Source organism: Chrysemys picta, chromosome 11 (assembly GCF_011386835.1).
Source record: "Chrysemys picta bellii isolate R12L10 chromosome 11, ASM1138683v2, whole genome shotgun sequence".
In the NCBI taxonomy this organism is placed as follows: domain Eukaryota; kingdom Metazoa; phylum Chordata; order Testudines; family Emydidae; genus Chrysemys; species Chrysemys picta.
In genome coordinates, this window is record NC_088801.1 from 2,162,759 (window position 1) to 2,178,506 (window position 15,748).

Below are 15,748 nucleotides of genomic sequence, written 5' to 3' on the forward strand. Positions count from 1 at the left end.
CAAGCTCCGTTGGGAGGCAGCTAACTAGTCCCAGGTGAACTGGGCCCGTTCCCTCTTACAGGGGCCAGTGACCCTGGGACAACAGGTGATTTGGGGGTGGGAGCGGATATTGGTGTGGGGGGGTCTAGGCCCTTTGATCCCTGCTGTTTTGGGGCGGGGAAGATCCCTGCAAAGGTGTGAGCCAGGAGGGGGCTGTTTAACATGGTCCCCTGTCTGGCCCAGGCCTCTCTTCTCAGGAGCCGTCCCTTGGCTCTGACAGGCTTTCTCGCTGTCGCCCTGGGCTCAGCCTCCTGTTTTGGGGAGGGGGTGTTGAGCGGGGTGCAAGGGGGCAGCTCTGGCCGCACCTGGCGCTCTCGGACTCCCTTGGCCTGGCCTGGCTGTGGGACAGTAGCTGCTGGTGGCATTGGTTAGTGATCACCCCTGCCGATGGAGGAGGATTGAGTTTTCTGGCCAGCTCTTGTTTGGCCCATAAACTGCCTTCGGTAGCGCTGAGCCCCCGTACTGACTGTGTGCCCTTCCCCAGAGCGGGCAGCTGGAGTCCCCGTCACAGCTCTGCCCTCCGGGGTACCCCGGTCTGCCTCGTCACCCCGGCGAGCGTATCTCTGTGATAGCTCGTCCCTCACACCATGAATCACAGCAACATTCAGGTTACGCCGAGTCCCAAAGGACCCGTCACTCACACCAGGCCAGTTGCTCTTTAGATCTCACACCAAAGCAAACGCTTGTAGCCAAGCCTGTAATAAACGATACCAAGATTTATTAAATAGAAAAAGGAAACGAGAGAGGTTAAAGCAGGTAAACATCTATATGCAAATGAGTCACTATCTTAAATTTCAAAAAGTAATAGAAGCTTTTATAATAAAAATTTGTTAGTCTCTAAGGTGCCACAAGTACTCCTGTTCTTTTTATAATAAACGAGTTCTATATCATAGAGTCATAAGACTGGAAGGGACCTCGCAAGGTCTCTAGTCCAGTCCCCTGCACTCACGGCCGGACTAAGTATTATCTAGACCATTCCTGACAGGTGTTTGTCCAACCTGCTCTTAAAAACCTCCAATGATGGCGATTCCACAACCTCCCTCGGCAATTTATTCCAGTGCTTCACCACCCTGACAGTTAGGAACTTTTTCCTAATGTCCAACCTTAACCTCCCTTGCTGAAGTTTAAGCCCATTGCTTCTTGTCCTGTCCTTAGAGGTTAAGAACAATTTTTCTCCCTCCTCCTTGTAACAACCTTTTATGTACTTGAAACTGTTCTCAGGTCCCCCCTCAGTCTTCTCTTTTCCAGACTAAACAAACCCAATGTTTTCAATCTCCCTCATAGCTCATGTTTTCTAGGCCTTTCATCATTTTTATTGCTCTTCTCTGGACCTTCTCCAATTTGTCCACATCTTTCCTGAATGTGGTGCCCAGAACTGGACACAATACTCCAGTTGAGGCCTAATCAGTGTGGAGTAGCGCAGAAGAATTCCTTCTTGTGTCTTGCTTACAACGCTCTTGCTAATACAGCCCAGAATGATGTTCGCTTTTTTTGCAGCAGCGTTACACTGTTGACTCATATTTAGCTTGTGATCCACTATGAAACCCAGATCCCTTTCCGCAGTACTCCTTCCTAGGCAGTCATTGCCCATTTTCTATGTGTGCAACTGATTGTTCCTCCCTATGTGGAGTGCTTTGCATTTGTCGTTATTGAATTTCATCCTATTGACTTCAGACCATTTCTCCAGTTTGTCCAGATCATTTTGAATTTTAATCCTGTCCTGCAAAGCACTTGCAACCCCTCCCAGCTTGATATCGGCTGCAAACTAGAAGTGTACTCTCTATGCCATTATCTTAATCATGGATGAAGATATTGAATAGAACCGGACCCAGAACTGATCCCTGCTGGACCCCACTCGATATGTCCTTCCAGCCTGACTGTGAACCACTGATAACGACTCTCTGGGAATGATTTTCCAACCAGTTATGCACACACCTTATAGTACAGGTTGCATTTCCCTAGTTTGTTTATGAGACGGTCACGCAAGACAGTATCAAAAGCCTTACTAAAGTCAAGATATACCACGTCTACCATTTCCCCCTAGCCACAAGGCTAGTTACCCTGTCAAAGAAAGCTATTGGGTGACTGTTATTTATCACCTTATTATCTTCTAGGTGTTTGCTTAATGATTTGCTCCATTATCTTTCCCGGCACAGAAGTTAGGCTGACTGGTTTGTAATTCCCCGGGTTGTCCTTATTCTCCTTTTTATAGATGGACACTAGATTTGCCCTTTTCCAGTCCTCTGGAATCTCTCCTGTCTTCCATGACTTTTAGAAGATAATTGCTAATGGCTCAGATATCTCCTCAGTCAGCACCTGGAGTATTCTAGGATGTATTTCATTATATGTCCTTTAGGACAGTGCTAAACACAGGGGATCTCTTACTTATGCCTAGTAAACCTTGCACCTGAGAGTCCAAGCAGCACAGAGATACGGTTCCTTCTTGTTAGGGGTTTTTATACCCGTTCTCCCCTGGGCTCAGAGCTGCAAGCTCAGCTGACGGGAGGAATCCACTTGCAAGACTCATCTTCACCGGGGAGAAACAAGCAATCAGGGCCGGCTCCAGGCCCCAGCCCAGCAAGCAGGTGCTTGGGGCAGCCAATGGAAAGGGGCAGCACATCCGGCTCTTCGGTGGCAATTCGGCAGTGGGTCCCGCAGTCCCTCTTGGAGGGAAGGACTGGCTGCCGAATTGCCACTGTGAAGAATGAAGCGGCGCGGTAGAGCAGCCGCCAAAGTGCCGCCGATCGCGGCTTTTTTTTTTTTCTTCGCTGCTTGGGGCGGCAAAAAAGCTGGAGCCGGCCCTGCAAGCAATGTTTTTTGTCCTCTTTTTCGTCTCACAATAGCCGTAGGGAGTTGGACCTTCCCTGTTGCCCAGGAGATAACACCTTCAGCTGGAGACCAGCACATCGCACTAGTTAATGTCTCTCTCCTGCCTGGTGAGTTCCGATGTTCCCCTACACCACGGCACACAGCTGTTGTAACTGAGATTAACGCTGGGAGCCACTCACAAACATTCAATTAAGTCTAAACACTAAACACGTTCTTATCGTTCTAATACCGATTTTACTAGCACTAACACAGGGTAGCCAGACTAGGCCTAGCTATGTATCTCAGTGTTCAGCTGACACATGGGGACCTTGGCCCAAGCTGGCCTCTGGTCTGCCAGCGTCCCGAAGGTGGAGTTCTATTCCTGCTTTTGCTGAGTGTCCTATTAGCCATGATGTGTGGCACAGCCTGATCTCTAGGCTCTTACATGGCACCTGGCATCTGGGCACCTCGGATTCAACCCAGGGCAACTTTATAACGTTCAGTTAATGCAACATCCATAAATTCCCGCATGACACATCATTAACTCGGTGGCCTAGCCCCAGTTAATTGACTCCTGTTTGTAAAGAGCGGTGACAATGGAAAGTGCTGTCTAAGGGCTGCACACTGCTATTAGCTCAGGGAGGTTCCTTCCTGGTACCTTTGACTTCGGTTCCCATGCCGACAAGTTCCCTGTTTTGCTGCTTTGTCTGTATATTTCTCATGAGCTTGTGAATTTTGAGCAAGCACTTTAGGGTCGCCTGCATCAGTGAGGGTGGGCAGAGGAGGGGTGTCCCTGTACAGAGCCTATGAAATTCCTCCCTTTTTGGACCCATCTATCCGTGAGATCCAGGTCACATCCATGTTCCAGTCCCTTTAACACCTCCCACCCTCCCCCTTCCCTTCCTGGCTACTATCTGCTTCCTCAATCCACTTCTTGAGATGATTGCCCTGCAGATGTCAGTCCCGGAATATACTGACAGCTTTAACCCTTCGAACCCTGGCACTTTGCAGCCGGCTGGCCCAAGGAGATCTCAGCGTTTGGGGGGTGCGTGGCACTGCGGGTGCCAAAAGGTTAACAGCCCCTACGCTTATTTCGGGTGTTTTCTCGCCTGGAGATAGCAAAGGTTGATCCTCTTGTAGAACCAAAAGGGGCAAATTCCATGTGTTGTCAGCTTGTTTTCATCCAAGCCTCTGCCCCCAGTTTCACTTCCAGCCACTGGAAGATGTGGGGCGGGCAGGTAACAGCTGTGCTTTGCAGCCTTCTAGCAGGTTTTTGAGAGCTACAGAGACCCATTTCCTTATGCATATTAAGGGGGATTCTTTTGGAAAGGAGGGCAAGGTGCAGTCCTTGTAATACGACTGGGAGCCACCAGTTGGTGCTGTTAGAGATCGTCTTACAAGTTCCATTTCACTGACTATATGGGCAGATGGATCTTGGAGAAATGTTTGTTGTTAGCTGTGGTGCAGTTCTAAGTGGTTCCCTGCCTGAGTCTCAGGGCTGGGTGTGGAAAGAGCTCCTAGCTACACTCCCACAAACAAGCCACTAATAACACTCGGTGTCAAAGCTTGACATCCTTATTCAGTGCGATGCCGTGCTCCATAAAGAGCAACGGTATCTAAATGTGAATCAGGTTTCGATTTTAACAGGGGCGTCCTGTCTATAGTAGGGTTCAGAACATAAAATCACCTCCTTCCGGTGACACCTTCCGTCAGCTGGTGTCGTGAATGCCGGCTGAGGTCAATGGCAGAGCTGTAGGCCGTCCTAGGGGAGAGTGTAGTGACTGACGTCTGCACAGGATCTGTAAAGCACCCTGCATCCCAAAAGGCCCAAAGTGCTTTACAAGCCGTATGAATCAACTCCTCTACCAGTGGAGGGCAGCCTGCTCAGCAGTGCTCAGTGCCAGGGCAGAGTGTAGGACAGGAAGTGAGCAGAACACCTTACGCAGGGGGCGCTAGGGAAGTCGAATAGGATTACCAGAGCCGAAGCGGGGCCAGGACTCTGGGGTCAATGTTCAAGGTGCCATAGGCGCAGGCTAGGTGTGAGATGCATCTGCTAGAACTGAGCTAAACTTTGTGACTGGCTCTGAGCCGCCTGGCAGAGAAGTGCTGGAGGCAGGAAATTCCTCTTATAAAGGATTATGCGAATTCTCCTGGCAGTCGCTGGCTCTGGGGACATGGGGCAGATCTGCTGGGTGTCAGACGTTCAGTGTTGAGTAGCATGCTGCAATCTCACGGTGTTAAGTCCACCGGATGCTCCGGCACTGCGGACTTCCTCCCTTTTCCGATGGGCATTACAGCGTCTCCGGGTGGGAAGCTAAAAGCTGAGCCGAAGATCCTACCCTCCCACCCACCTTGGGCCTCGTTCACTGCCACTCTGCCCCTTGTGCTGTCCTTGCGCCAGTGCACGGACCGCAGGGTGCCCCACGCGGCCTCTCAGCCCGGACATGCTGCCAGCGTTGCAGGCTGATAATTCTCATGAGCTCTCTCTGGCCTCAGCCTCGCTCGCCCGTCTCCATGCAGAGACTTGGTGGGACATGCCCAGGGACCTGGCTGCAGCCTGACCCCCAGCAGTCTCTCCCGTCACCCCTCCATCTCCTGCTCAGCACCTCCCACCCCGCCACGGACGTGCTGGTTTCGATAGCTGCTGTTCTCCTGAAGAAGGGCCGTAAAAGCGGAGCCCCAAAGAGCCAATAAAGAGGGCAGAGCGGAGATGAAGGCGGAATCAAACAGTGCGTGCCCTGTCTCTGCCATGCAGGGAGACGAGCCGCGCTGGGTTCTCAAAGACTCTTTTGTTCCCCTCTCTCTTGATTCAGCACGGCCCTGCGATAACGGGTGATTAGCGAGATAGCAGGCCCTGGGCCCCGCTGCGCGGGCTGCTGCCCTTATCGCAGACCTTGGCAGCTGGGGGTAATTAAATACACTTCACGCTAATCAAGGAGTTTTCATTTCGCTAACGGAATCGATTTCAATCGCCAAACGACCCTGATAACGTCGCTGCCAGTTTAATATCAGCTGGGCAATAAACCCATTATTGGACGACCAGGCGATGACAGCGACACTTGGCGCTCCGCACCCCCTGCTCTGCCCCGGGGCCAGGGGGCACCGCATCTCCAGCCTGCGCCGGGGTCCTCTGGGGAGCCCTGCCGGCTCTTGGGGGCTGGGCTGTGGCCAGGCCGGGGCTCCTTAGGGAGCAGTAATGGTGACTGGGGAGAAGCCTCATTTCCCTGGGACTGCGCCAGGCGTTCCCACATGCGCTGCTCAGCGTCTGCTCCTCCGAAGGGAGAGCGTCCCCGACCGAACCACCACGTCCTCGGGCACATGGGCTGGCCAGTGGGGCCTGGCCCCCGGGGCTGGCCCTGTTCAGCCATGAGAGCCCCACCCAAGCTGGTTTGGGTGCAGAGAGTCTCGGCAGCAGAATCCCAGCCGGGACGGGGCCAGTTTGCAGGGAAATGAGCTGGGCCAGGGGCCCCACCACGGCCTGGCCTGGCGTGACTGCCCCTCTCCGTGCCCCTCGGCGTGTTTGCGATGAAGCGACCCTCAGTGCCCACATGCCACGAATTCGCCTCCTCATGGGCGGCGGGCGCAATAGGCCAGGGGAGGCCATGCCTCCCCAAACAGGATGCGGTGCACCTCCCTTCGGGGGCGTGCCACCGGCCTGCCGCCTTCGGAGTGCTGCCGACGAACAGGTGCCTGGGCCGTGGCTCCGCCCAGGCCCCATGGCCACACCCACGCCCGCCCTGTGGCCACGCCCACACGGCTCCTCTTCCCGTCCCCGCTCCACCTCTTCTCCCATGGCAAGGGGGCCCCTCGGGAAGGGGCTGAGCGGGAGCAGGGCCTGGGGTGGGATAGGGGTGGAGCATGGGCGGAGGCTGAGCAGGGGCAGGGCAGGGGGTGGGGCCACGGTCCAAGCACCGGTGGCTCCTCCCGCTTCTAGGGAGCTTCGGGCTCTAAAGGCCCAGCCTCCCCAAATGCCCATGCTCCTCCCTGCCTCTAGTGACGTCCCGCAGCCCAGGCCCTCACAGCCACCTGCACTGTCCATCCGCCCTGGACACTTCTTCCATCTTCAGGAAGCGCCTACCCCCTTCCTGCTCTCACCCCCCACCCAAAGGGGCGTCAGGCTTCCCTCGCCCATCCCCTCTCTCGAGCGCCCACCCGTCAGCTTCGCAGGGGCGTCCCGTCTGCTCCATCCTCCTGCCTCGCCTAACCCGGGGTCACCTCAGCGAAATGCCCCCTTGTCTTCATGGGTCACGGCTCCCAAATTCCTGCTGCCCAGCCCCACCTCCTCCCCCTGCCCTGGCCTTTCCCCAGCAGCCCCGTCTGCTCCCCCGCTGCCCTGTCTAGCCAGGGCCCTTAGCTAGCGCCCGCTGCCAGGGGAGCTTAGCACCTCCCACTCTATAGCAGCCGCCCCCCCTGCAGGGCGGAGCAGCGCGAGGGTCCGACTGAGCCTCGCCCACGGTCATGTGCGGTAAAGCGGGACTTGACCCTGGGTCTAGGCGCTCAGCACCGGGCGGGGCAGACGCTTGGCCCTGCCCTCAGGGAGGGGCTCGCTGCGGCTCCCAGCTCCCCTCCCCCGCTCGCTGACCTGTGCCCGCTCATTGCATTTCAGCCCCTCCGCAGGCCGGCCTGATGGGCAAATGCCGCCGGCCTCGCACGGCCTTCACCAGCCAGCAGCTGCTGGAGCTCGAGAACCAGTTCAAGCTCAACAAGTATCTATCCAGGCCCAAGCGCTTCGAGGTGGCCACGTCGCTGATGCTGACCGAGACGCAGGTACGGTCCCCGCAGGGGCTGCGGGATGGGAAAAGGGGGGGGCAGGAGGGGAGTTGCTCACTGGCCTCCCTCTGCACCTATGGGTGAGGGGCAGAGCCGATGGGTCCTGGGCTCCCATCCTGCAATGATGACCCCAGAAGGTTTTCCTCTTTTACTAGCACAGCGACTCCCATCCAGAAACCGGTCACCCAGCAGCAGGGCCCGTCCCCGCGCTGTCCTCCGGGGCTACTGGTCTGGCACCGTGTGTGTGTGTGTGTGTGTGTGCGCGCACACCGTTCTGGGACCCTGGGCTGATTCTAGCCCCTCTAGTCCGTGTGTGTGTCCCCTAACACAATGCTATATCCCTAAGACTCAGCCCCTGGGGGCCCCTCCTAACCCCAACCTCCAGGGCAGCCACACTCACCATGTTCTAGCACTGGGGATACTGGAATCCCATCCAGTGACCCTGATTCTCCATGATGCCGTGTCTGTGCTTGGAGTGGGCACTGGGGGCTGGTAGTTAAGGTGGCTTTAACCTTTCTGCTCCCTGTATTCTAGGGCAGTGTGGGCACCTGACCAACCCTCAGCGCTGCTCTAAATGTCTCCCCAGCACCCGGTGGACCTAGGAGGCAAAGGACAGCTGTAGAACTGAGCACTCTGGCCATGCCCTTGATCCACCCCTATACTGGGGGCTGGGATCAGGGCAGGTTTAGGGTGACCCGGGAGGAGGTGATCTCCAGGGTGGGTGACCCGGGAGGGGGTGATCTCCAGGGTGGGTGACCCGGGAGGAGGTGATCTATTAATTTGTTTGGCTCCTTGGGGTAGGGACTTTCTCACCGGGTGTCGGTCAGCGCCTGGCCCAGCAGGGCCCGGCTCTGCGCTCATGGTAGTATAACGTGTCTCAGTGATAAATGACGACGCGTGTGCCGTGCCCTGCCCTGGGGCTGGCAGCGTGTCAGCGCTGGGAGAGGCTGCCCCCAGATGCGTGGCTGGGGAAACCCTATAGTCACCCTCCTGTCGGTCTTCTGCAGGTGAAGATCTGGTTCCAGAACCGCAGGATGAAGTGGAAACGCAGCCGGAAAGCCAAAGAGCAGGTGGCCCAAGCCGAGGCCGAGAAGCAAAGAGGGGTCAGCAAAGCCGCCGAGAAGCTGCTGCCCAGCGAGCCGCAGGGGCAGGAGCAGGGCCCTGAATTCAACAGGCACAGTGCCAGCGTGGAGCTCCTGCCCCGCCACCCCGCAGAGCTCGGCTACAGCCCGGGCTCCTCGTGCTCCGGGGAGGAAGAGGAGCAGATCAGCTCCACGGACAGGAAGATCGGCTCAGCGTTATGAAAGGCAGCCCCGAGCGATCACCCCACGAAACAGAGCAGGGAGAGCAGCCCAGAGCCGGAGCGAGGGGGCCCGGGCGAGCCAGACAGAGCCGGGTCCGGGGCCACCTCCGCTGCTAGCAGACTCAGAGACCCGACCCAGGCAGGGCACTGGGGAGACTCTGCGGCACCTGCCCGTCTCCGTTAATTTATGTGTGTTTGGATTCTATTTAACTCGTAATTATTCTGTCGGTGTGTACTGGGGGGCTGGGGGCGGGGGGGCTGGACTGAGACCCCCCGCTCTTCCCCCATAAAGATGTTTGCTACAGTGTACAGCAAGCTGGTGCTTTTCCTTACAAGGGGGCCAAGACCAATAAATACGGGGTCTGGCCCCTCCCTTAACCCCCCACGAGCGGCTCTGCTGAAAGTTGGGGCCCGGGTCTCACAGACGAGGGTGCACAGGCAGGCCTGGCGGGGGGCAGTGCTGGACAGGTCTAGATCAAAGCCTCTGCCGGGTGCTGAGCGAGGAGGCCCTGGCGGGTGGACATTAACATGCCCCCCAGGAGGGATCCCCGGCCCCATGTCACCGCACTCCTCCCCCGCCCTGTGTGGGATGCCCGCTGCCCTTTTCCTGACCCACGTTCTCTGCGAGAACCCCAGCAAATTCATGGGGAGAGGGAGCCCAGGGCTCCTTGTCTTGCATTTGGACTCCTCTCAATGCATTTCTGACCCGTAGAGAGCAACGGCTGGCCGCGGTCTCCCTGACGCGTTACGGTGCAGATCCACGGCCAGTGTCCTGGGCCTGCCGGAGCTGCTGCAGGCGGGGTTCTTGTTGCTGCCCACGGGGGAAGGGGGTTTGATCAATGAGCTGCAGGATTTGGCACTTCCTGACTCATGCAAACAAGCATCTGCTGAGCCTGACTTTCCCTGGCGTTGGCTGTGAACCTAGGAACGCTGCTCGCCGTGTGCAGAGGGGGTAACGCAGCCCCATCGTGTGCCGGCACCGAGGTGGGTGTCATCTGCCCCAGGGGCAGAGCCACAGAAGGACGACTACACCTCTCTGGTTCGCCAATTCTAAGGGGTCTGCAGCAAATGTATCGAATGCTGAAAGGTAACCAATCACCCGTCTGCCAGCCCTACCCAGCCATCCAACTAACCAATCACCTGTCCTGCCAGCCCTACCCAGCCATCCAACTAACCAATCACTCATCCTGCCAGCCCTACCCAGCCATCCAACTAACCAGTCACCTGTCTGCCAGCCCTACCCAGCCATCCAACTAACCAATCACCCGTCCTGCCAGCCCCTACCAACCATCCAACTAACCAATCACCTGTCCTGCCAGCCCTACCCAGCCATCCAACTAACCAATCACCCGTCCTGCCAGCCCCTACCAACCATCCAACTAACCAATCACCTGTCCTGCCAGCCCTACACAGCCATCCAACTAACCAATCACCTGTCCTGCCAGCCCTACCCAGCCATCCAACTAACCAATCACTCGTCCTGCCAGCCCTACCCAGCCATCCAACGAACCAATCACCTGTCCTGCCAGCCCTACCCAGCCATCCAACTAACCAATCACCCGTCTGCCAGCCCCTACCAACCATCCAACTAACCAATCACCTGTCCTGCCAGCCCCTCCCAACCATCCAACTAACCAATCACCTGTCCTGCCAGCCCTACCCAGCCATCCAACTAACCAATCACCCGTCTGCCAGCCCTACCCAGCCATCCAACTAACCAATCACCCGTCTGCCAGCCCTACCCAGCCATCCAACGAACCAATCACCTGTCCTGCCAGCCCTACCCAGCCATCCAACTAACCAATCACCCGTCTGCCAGCCCCTACCAACCATCCAACTAACCAATCACCTGTCCTGCCAGCCCTACCCAGCCATCCAACGAACCAATCACCTGTCCTGCCAGCCCTACCCAGCCATCCAACTAACCAATAACCCGTCTGCCAGCCCCTACCAACCATCCAACTAACCAATCACCTGTCCTGCCAGTCCCTACCAACCATCCAACTAACCAATCACCTGTCCTGCCAGCCCTACACAGCCATCCAACTAACCAATCACCCGTCCTGCCAGCCCTACCCAGCCATCCAACGAACCAATCACCTGTCCTGCCAGCCCTACCCAGCCATCCAACTAACCAATCACCCGTCTGCCAGCCCCTACCAACCATCCAACTAACCAATCACCTGTCCTGCCAGCCCTACCCAGCCATCCAACGAACCAATCACCTGTCCTGCCAGCCCTACCCAGCCATCCAACTAACCAATCACCCGTCTGCCAGCCCCTACCAACCATCCAACTAACCAATCACCTGTCCTGCCAGCCCCTACCAACCATCCAACTAACCAATCACCTGTCCTGCCAGCCCTACACAGCCATCCAACTAACCAATCACCCGTCCTGCCAGCCCTACCCAACCATCCAACTAACCAATCACCTGTCCTGCCAGCCCTACACAGCCATCCAACTAACCAATCACCCGTCTGCCTGCCCTACCCAGCCATCCAACTAACAAATCACCTGTCCTGCCAGCCCTACCCAGCCATCCAACTAACCAATCACCCGTCTGCCAGCCCTACCCAGCCATCCAACTAACCAATCACCCGTCTGCCAGCCCTACCCAGCCATCCAACTAACCAATCACCCGTCCTGCCAGCCCCTACCAACCATCCAACTAACCAATCACCCATCTGCCAGCCCTACCCAGCCATCCAACTAACCAATCACCCGTCTGCCAGCCCTACCCAGCCATCCAACTAACCAATCACCCGTCTGCCAGCCCTACCCAGCCATCCAACTAACCAATCACCCGTCTGCCAGCCCTACCCAGCCATCCAACTAACCAATCACCCGTCTGCCAGCCCTACCCAGCCATCCAACTAACCAATCACCCGTCCTGCCAGCCCCTACCAACCATCCAACTAACCAATCACCCGTCTGCCAGCCCTACCCAGCCATCCAACTAACCAATCACCCGTCTGCCAGCCCTACCCAGCCATCCAACTAACCAATCACCCGTCTGCCAGCCCTACCCAGCCATCCAACTAACCAATCACCCGTCTGCCAGCCCTACCCAGCCATCCAATTAACCAATCACCTGTCCTGTCAACCCCTACCCAGCCATACAACTAACCAATCACCCATCTGCCAGCCCTACCCAGCCATCCAACTAACCAATCACCCATCTGCCAGCCCTACCCAGCCATCCAACTAACCAATCACCCATCTGCCAGCCCCTACCAACCATCCAACTAACCAATCACCCATCTGCCAGCCCTACCCAGCCATCCAACTAACCAATCACCCATCTGCCAGCCCCTACCAACCATCCAACTAACCAACTATTCATCTAGCCTAACCCCACTGTGATGGGGTACCTGGTGTGCAACCTGAACTGTGGGACTGCTGAGCTCTCTGTCCCCCCAACCTGGGCTGGCGTTCACACTGTGATGCTAATTTCAAGTTGCAAACCTCTGACAGGCCCTGCACTTACACAGCCATGAGTTACAACCACCATGAGCCATCCATAGGGAGGCTCCAGCCAATTCCCCAGCTCCATAGCCTTGCACCTCAGAACTGCACTGTCTGGCGCTGCTCCGAACTCTGGCCAGTGTAAGTCCATTCGCTAGTTTGTCACGCCGACAAAAGGGTACTGGACGTGCCACAGCCCTTGTAACCTGCGCTGAGAGTTCCCAAGCACTTCCACCCAAACACACGGCTTCAGGTCAAATGTCCAACAGGTTTATTAACTCCAGACAGAGAGACAGTAAGGGATTCTAAGCGGTAGGTCAGAGATAGTTTCCTCAGAATAAAAACAGAAGCACGCTGTGACGGAGCAGGGAGCAGGGCAGATTTGACCTGGGAATGTTGCAGGGGGGTTGCAGTGGGGATGTGGGACTTCCCTTGAAGGGAGCTACCTGAGCTGTAACCTGAGCCAGGAACGGGGGTGGGGAGAATTAACACCTTCTGCCCGGGAGACTGAACAAAGGAGAGGAGCAGCGGGAGGGGCTGGGAGTTTAGTTTCGGTTGGGGCTGGGTGGTGCAACGCAGGGAACCCCAAGCTGGGGTCTAAGCTCCCTGAACCTCCCAGAGGGACCTAATTGAGGGGGGTCTGGTCGTACCTACACGCTCTGCTTGAGACTGTGTTCCTGTCCTTGAATAAACCTTCTGCTTTACTGGCTGGCTGAGAGTCGCAGTGAATCTCGGGAAGAGGGGTGCAGGGCCCTAACTCCCCCACAATCCGCAACCACTGGTGGCAGCGACGGGATCTACTGCACCCCGTGGACGGCGCTTCCTGCAGTAAGTGACTGGGGAGCAGTAAAACGAAGGGGGATTGACGGGGACCAGGCCTGCTGAAGAGTGGGAGAGAGACGGTTATTACCCCTGGGAGTGTGTGACCAGCGAGAAGGACTTTTGCAGTAACAGGGTCCCCCGGGGGGATCGCAGCGAGTGGTCCCAGGGGCGGAGGAGTCTGCAGCTCGACCCTGGCAGAGAGGCGGTGACCTCGAGAAGGGCTGGCACACTAAGGGTCCCCCTGGGAACTGTGGGGAGCTGTGAGCACACAGGCCGGTGAGTGGCCAGCAGGAAGATGTATGCCAAGCGGCTTAAGAGCGACCTGGTGGAGCTGTGCAAGCAGAGGCAGCTGCGCATTGGGAGGCTCACCAAAGAACAGCTCATTGCCCAGCTGGAGGCGGAAGATCGCGCGAATGAACTGATCCCTGTGTCTCAGGGAAGCAGCCTGGCAAATGCAGCGCAGGCACCAGTGTCTGTCCCAGCTGGGAGTGGTCAGCCGGCTGCTGAGGGCTTCCCGAGACCCCTCCTTCCTATGCCTAGGGGAAGGGTGGGGAGGAGCCCAGCAAATACCGAAGGCGCCGTGATCCCCCCGGCCAGCAGGGGGTCCCCCCGGCGAAGCCCGCCGGCCAGCAGAGGAGCCTCCCGGCGACGTTCGGCATCCGGGGAGCGGAATTGGCTGGAATGGGAGAAAGAGCTAAAACTGAGGGAGCTGGAGGATCGTGAACAACAGAGACAGCATGAAGAGAGACAGCGTCAGCATGAACGGGAGGAGAAAGAGAGACAGCATCAGCGTGAACGGGAGGAGAAAGAGAGACAGCATCAGCGTGAACGGGAGGAGAATGAGAGACAGAGACAGGAGAATGAGAGACAGAGACAGGAGAATGAGAGACAGCATCAGCGCGAACTGGAACTGGCGAGACTGAGGGGCAGCGAACCCCCGGCTGCGGTGAGTGATGGGGGACCCAGGACTGCACGGAGCTTTGATAAGTGCATCATGGCCCCATACAAGGAGGGGGAGGACATGGATGACTTCCTGGAGGCCTTTGAGACGGCCTGCGAGCTGCACCGGGTGGATCCCGCGGACAGACTCCGGGTCCTTACCCCCTTACTGGACCCCAAATCCGTGGCATTGTACCGCCAACTGGGAGAGGCAGAGAAAGGGGACTACGAACTATTCAAAAGGGCCCTGCTACGAGAGTTTGGGCTGACTCCTGAGATGTACCGGGAAAGGTTCCGGGGTCAAGATAAAACCCCTGAGATCTCATATTTGCAACTAGCCGTCCGCATGGAAAGATACGCCAGCAAGTGGGCTGGTGGGGCCCAGACGAAGGAGGACCTGATTAAACTGCTGGTACTGGAGCAACTGTATGAGCGGTGCCCATCCGACCTGAGGCTGTGGTTGGTGGACAGAAAGCCAGAGAACCCGCGACACGCCGGGCAGCTGGCTGATGAGTTTGTAAAGAGCCGGTCAGGGGGTGGCAGGGAGGAGCCCCAAAGGAACAGGCCCGCCGCGATGCAGAGAGAGAGTCACCCTGGGACCTCCCAAAGGGGGAATATGGGGAATCCCCTCCCACGGGGAAGGCCCAGCATCAGGGACAACCGACCGGCTCGAGGGGACCCACGGGACCTGAGCTGCTATTACTGCGGCCGAAGAGGCCACGTTCGGGCCCAGTGCCCCAAGCTCAAGGACAGACTGAGCAGACCGAACCCGCACCGGGTTAACTTGGTAGAGGCCCAGACGGACGAGGGGCAGGCTTCCCACGCAAGAGGGGCTGGCAGCTTATCAACTGCTCAAGAGAGAGAAGGGCCCCCGGCCAGCTTCTCTGGGGGGCCAGATGCTCCGGATTCAAAGTTCTCCGTTTACAGGGTTGGCGCGGGGCTGTCCCTGCGGAGCGAGTGCCTTGTTCCCCTGGAGGTGGATGGGAAGAAAGTTTATGGATACTGGGACACGGGCGCAGAGGTGACACTGGCCCGGCCCGAGGTGGTGGCCCCAGATCGGGTGGTGCCCAACACCTTCCTGACCCTGACCGGGGTGGGCGGGACCCCATTCAAGGTTCCCGTAGCGAGGGTACACCTGAAATGGGGGGCCAAGGAGGGCCCCAAGGACGTGGGAGTGCACCACCATTTGCCCACTGAGGTGTTGATGGGGGGGGACCTAGAGGACTGGCCAAGCAGCCCCCAGACCGCCTTAGTCGTGACCCGTAGCCAGAGCCGGCGAGGGGCACTACGCCCTGACCTTGGGAAGGATGTCCCACCGGAGGCACCGAACCCTTCCCGGGTGGGGAGGGAACACCCAAGGACAGGCCGCGGGGTGGCTGGGGCTTCCGACCCAGCCGACGAGAGGGAGCAGGTCCCCATCCCTTCCTCAGCCGCCGAGTTCCAGGCCGAGTTGCAGAAGGACCCCTCCCTGCGGAAGCTAAGGGGCCTGGCTGACCTCAGTGTGGGACAGACCATGAGGAGAGGATGCAAGGAGAGGTTCCTGTGGGAGAAGGGGTTCCTCTACCGAGAGTGGGCTCCCCCGGGGGAAGTGGAGTCGTG

At 57.6% G+C, this 15,748-nt stretch overlaps 1 protein-coding gene across 1 annotated transcript in view; it reads left to right on the plus strand.

Annotated features, from left to right (window-relative positions):
• LOC101931663 (motor neuron and pancreas homeobox protein 1-like) overlaps positions 1 to 9,570 on the plus strand; it is a 31,300-nt gene extending 21,730 nt beyond the window's left edge. Inside the window, exons 2-3 of the mRNA XM_065561351.1 lie at positions 7,454 to 7,614; positions 8,625 to 9,570. Coding sequence (XP_065417423.1) covers positions 7,454 to 7,614; positions 8,625 to 8,921 — 458 coding nt within the window. The 3' untranslated portion in view covers positions 8,922 to 9,570. The remainder of the gene's footprint in view (positions 1 to 7,453; positions 7,615 to 8,624) is intronic.
• The last annotated feature ends 6,178 nt before the right edge of the window (positions 9,571 to 15,748 follow it).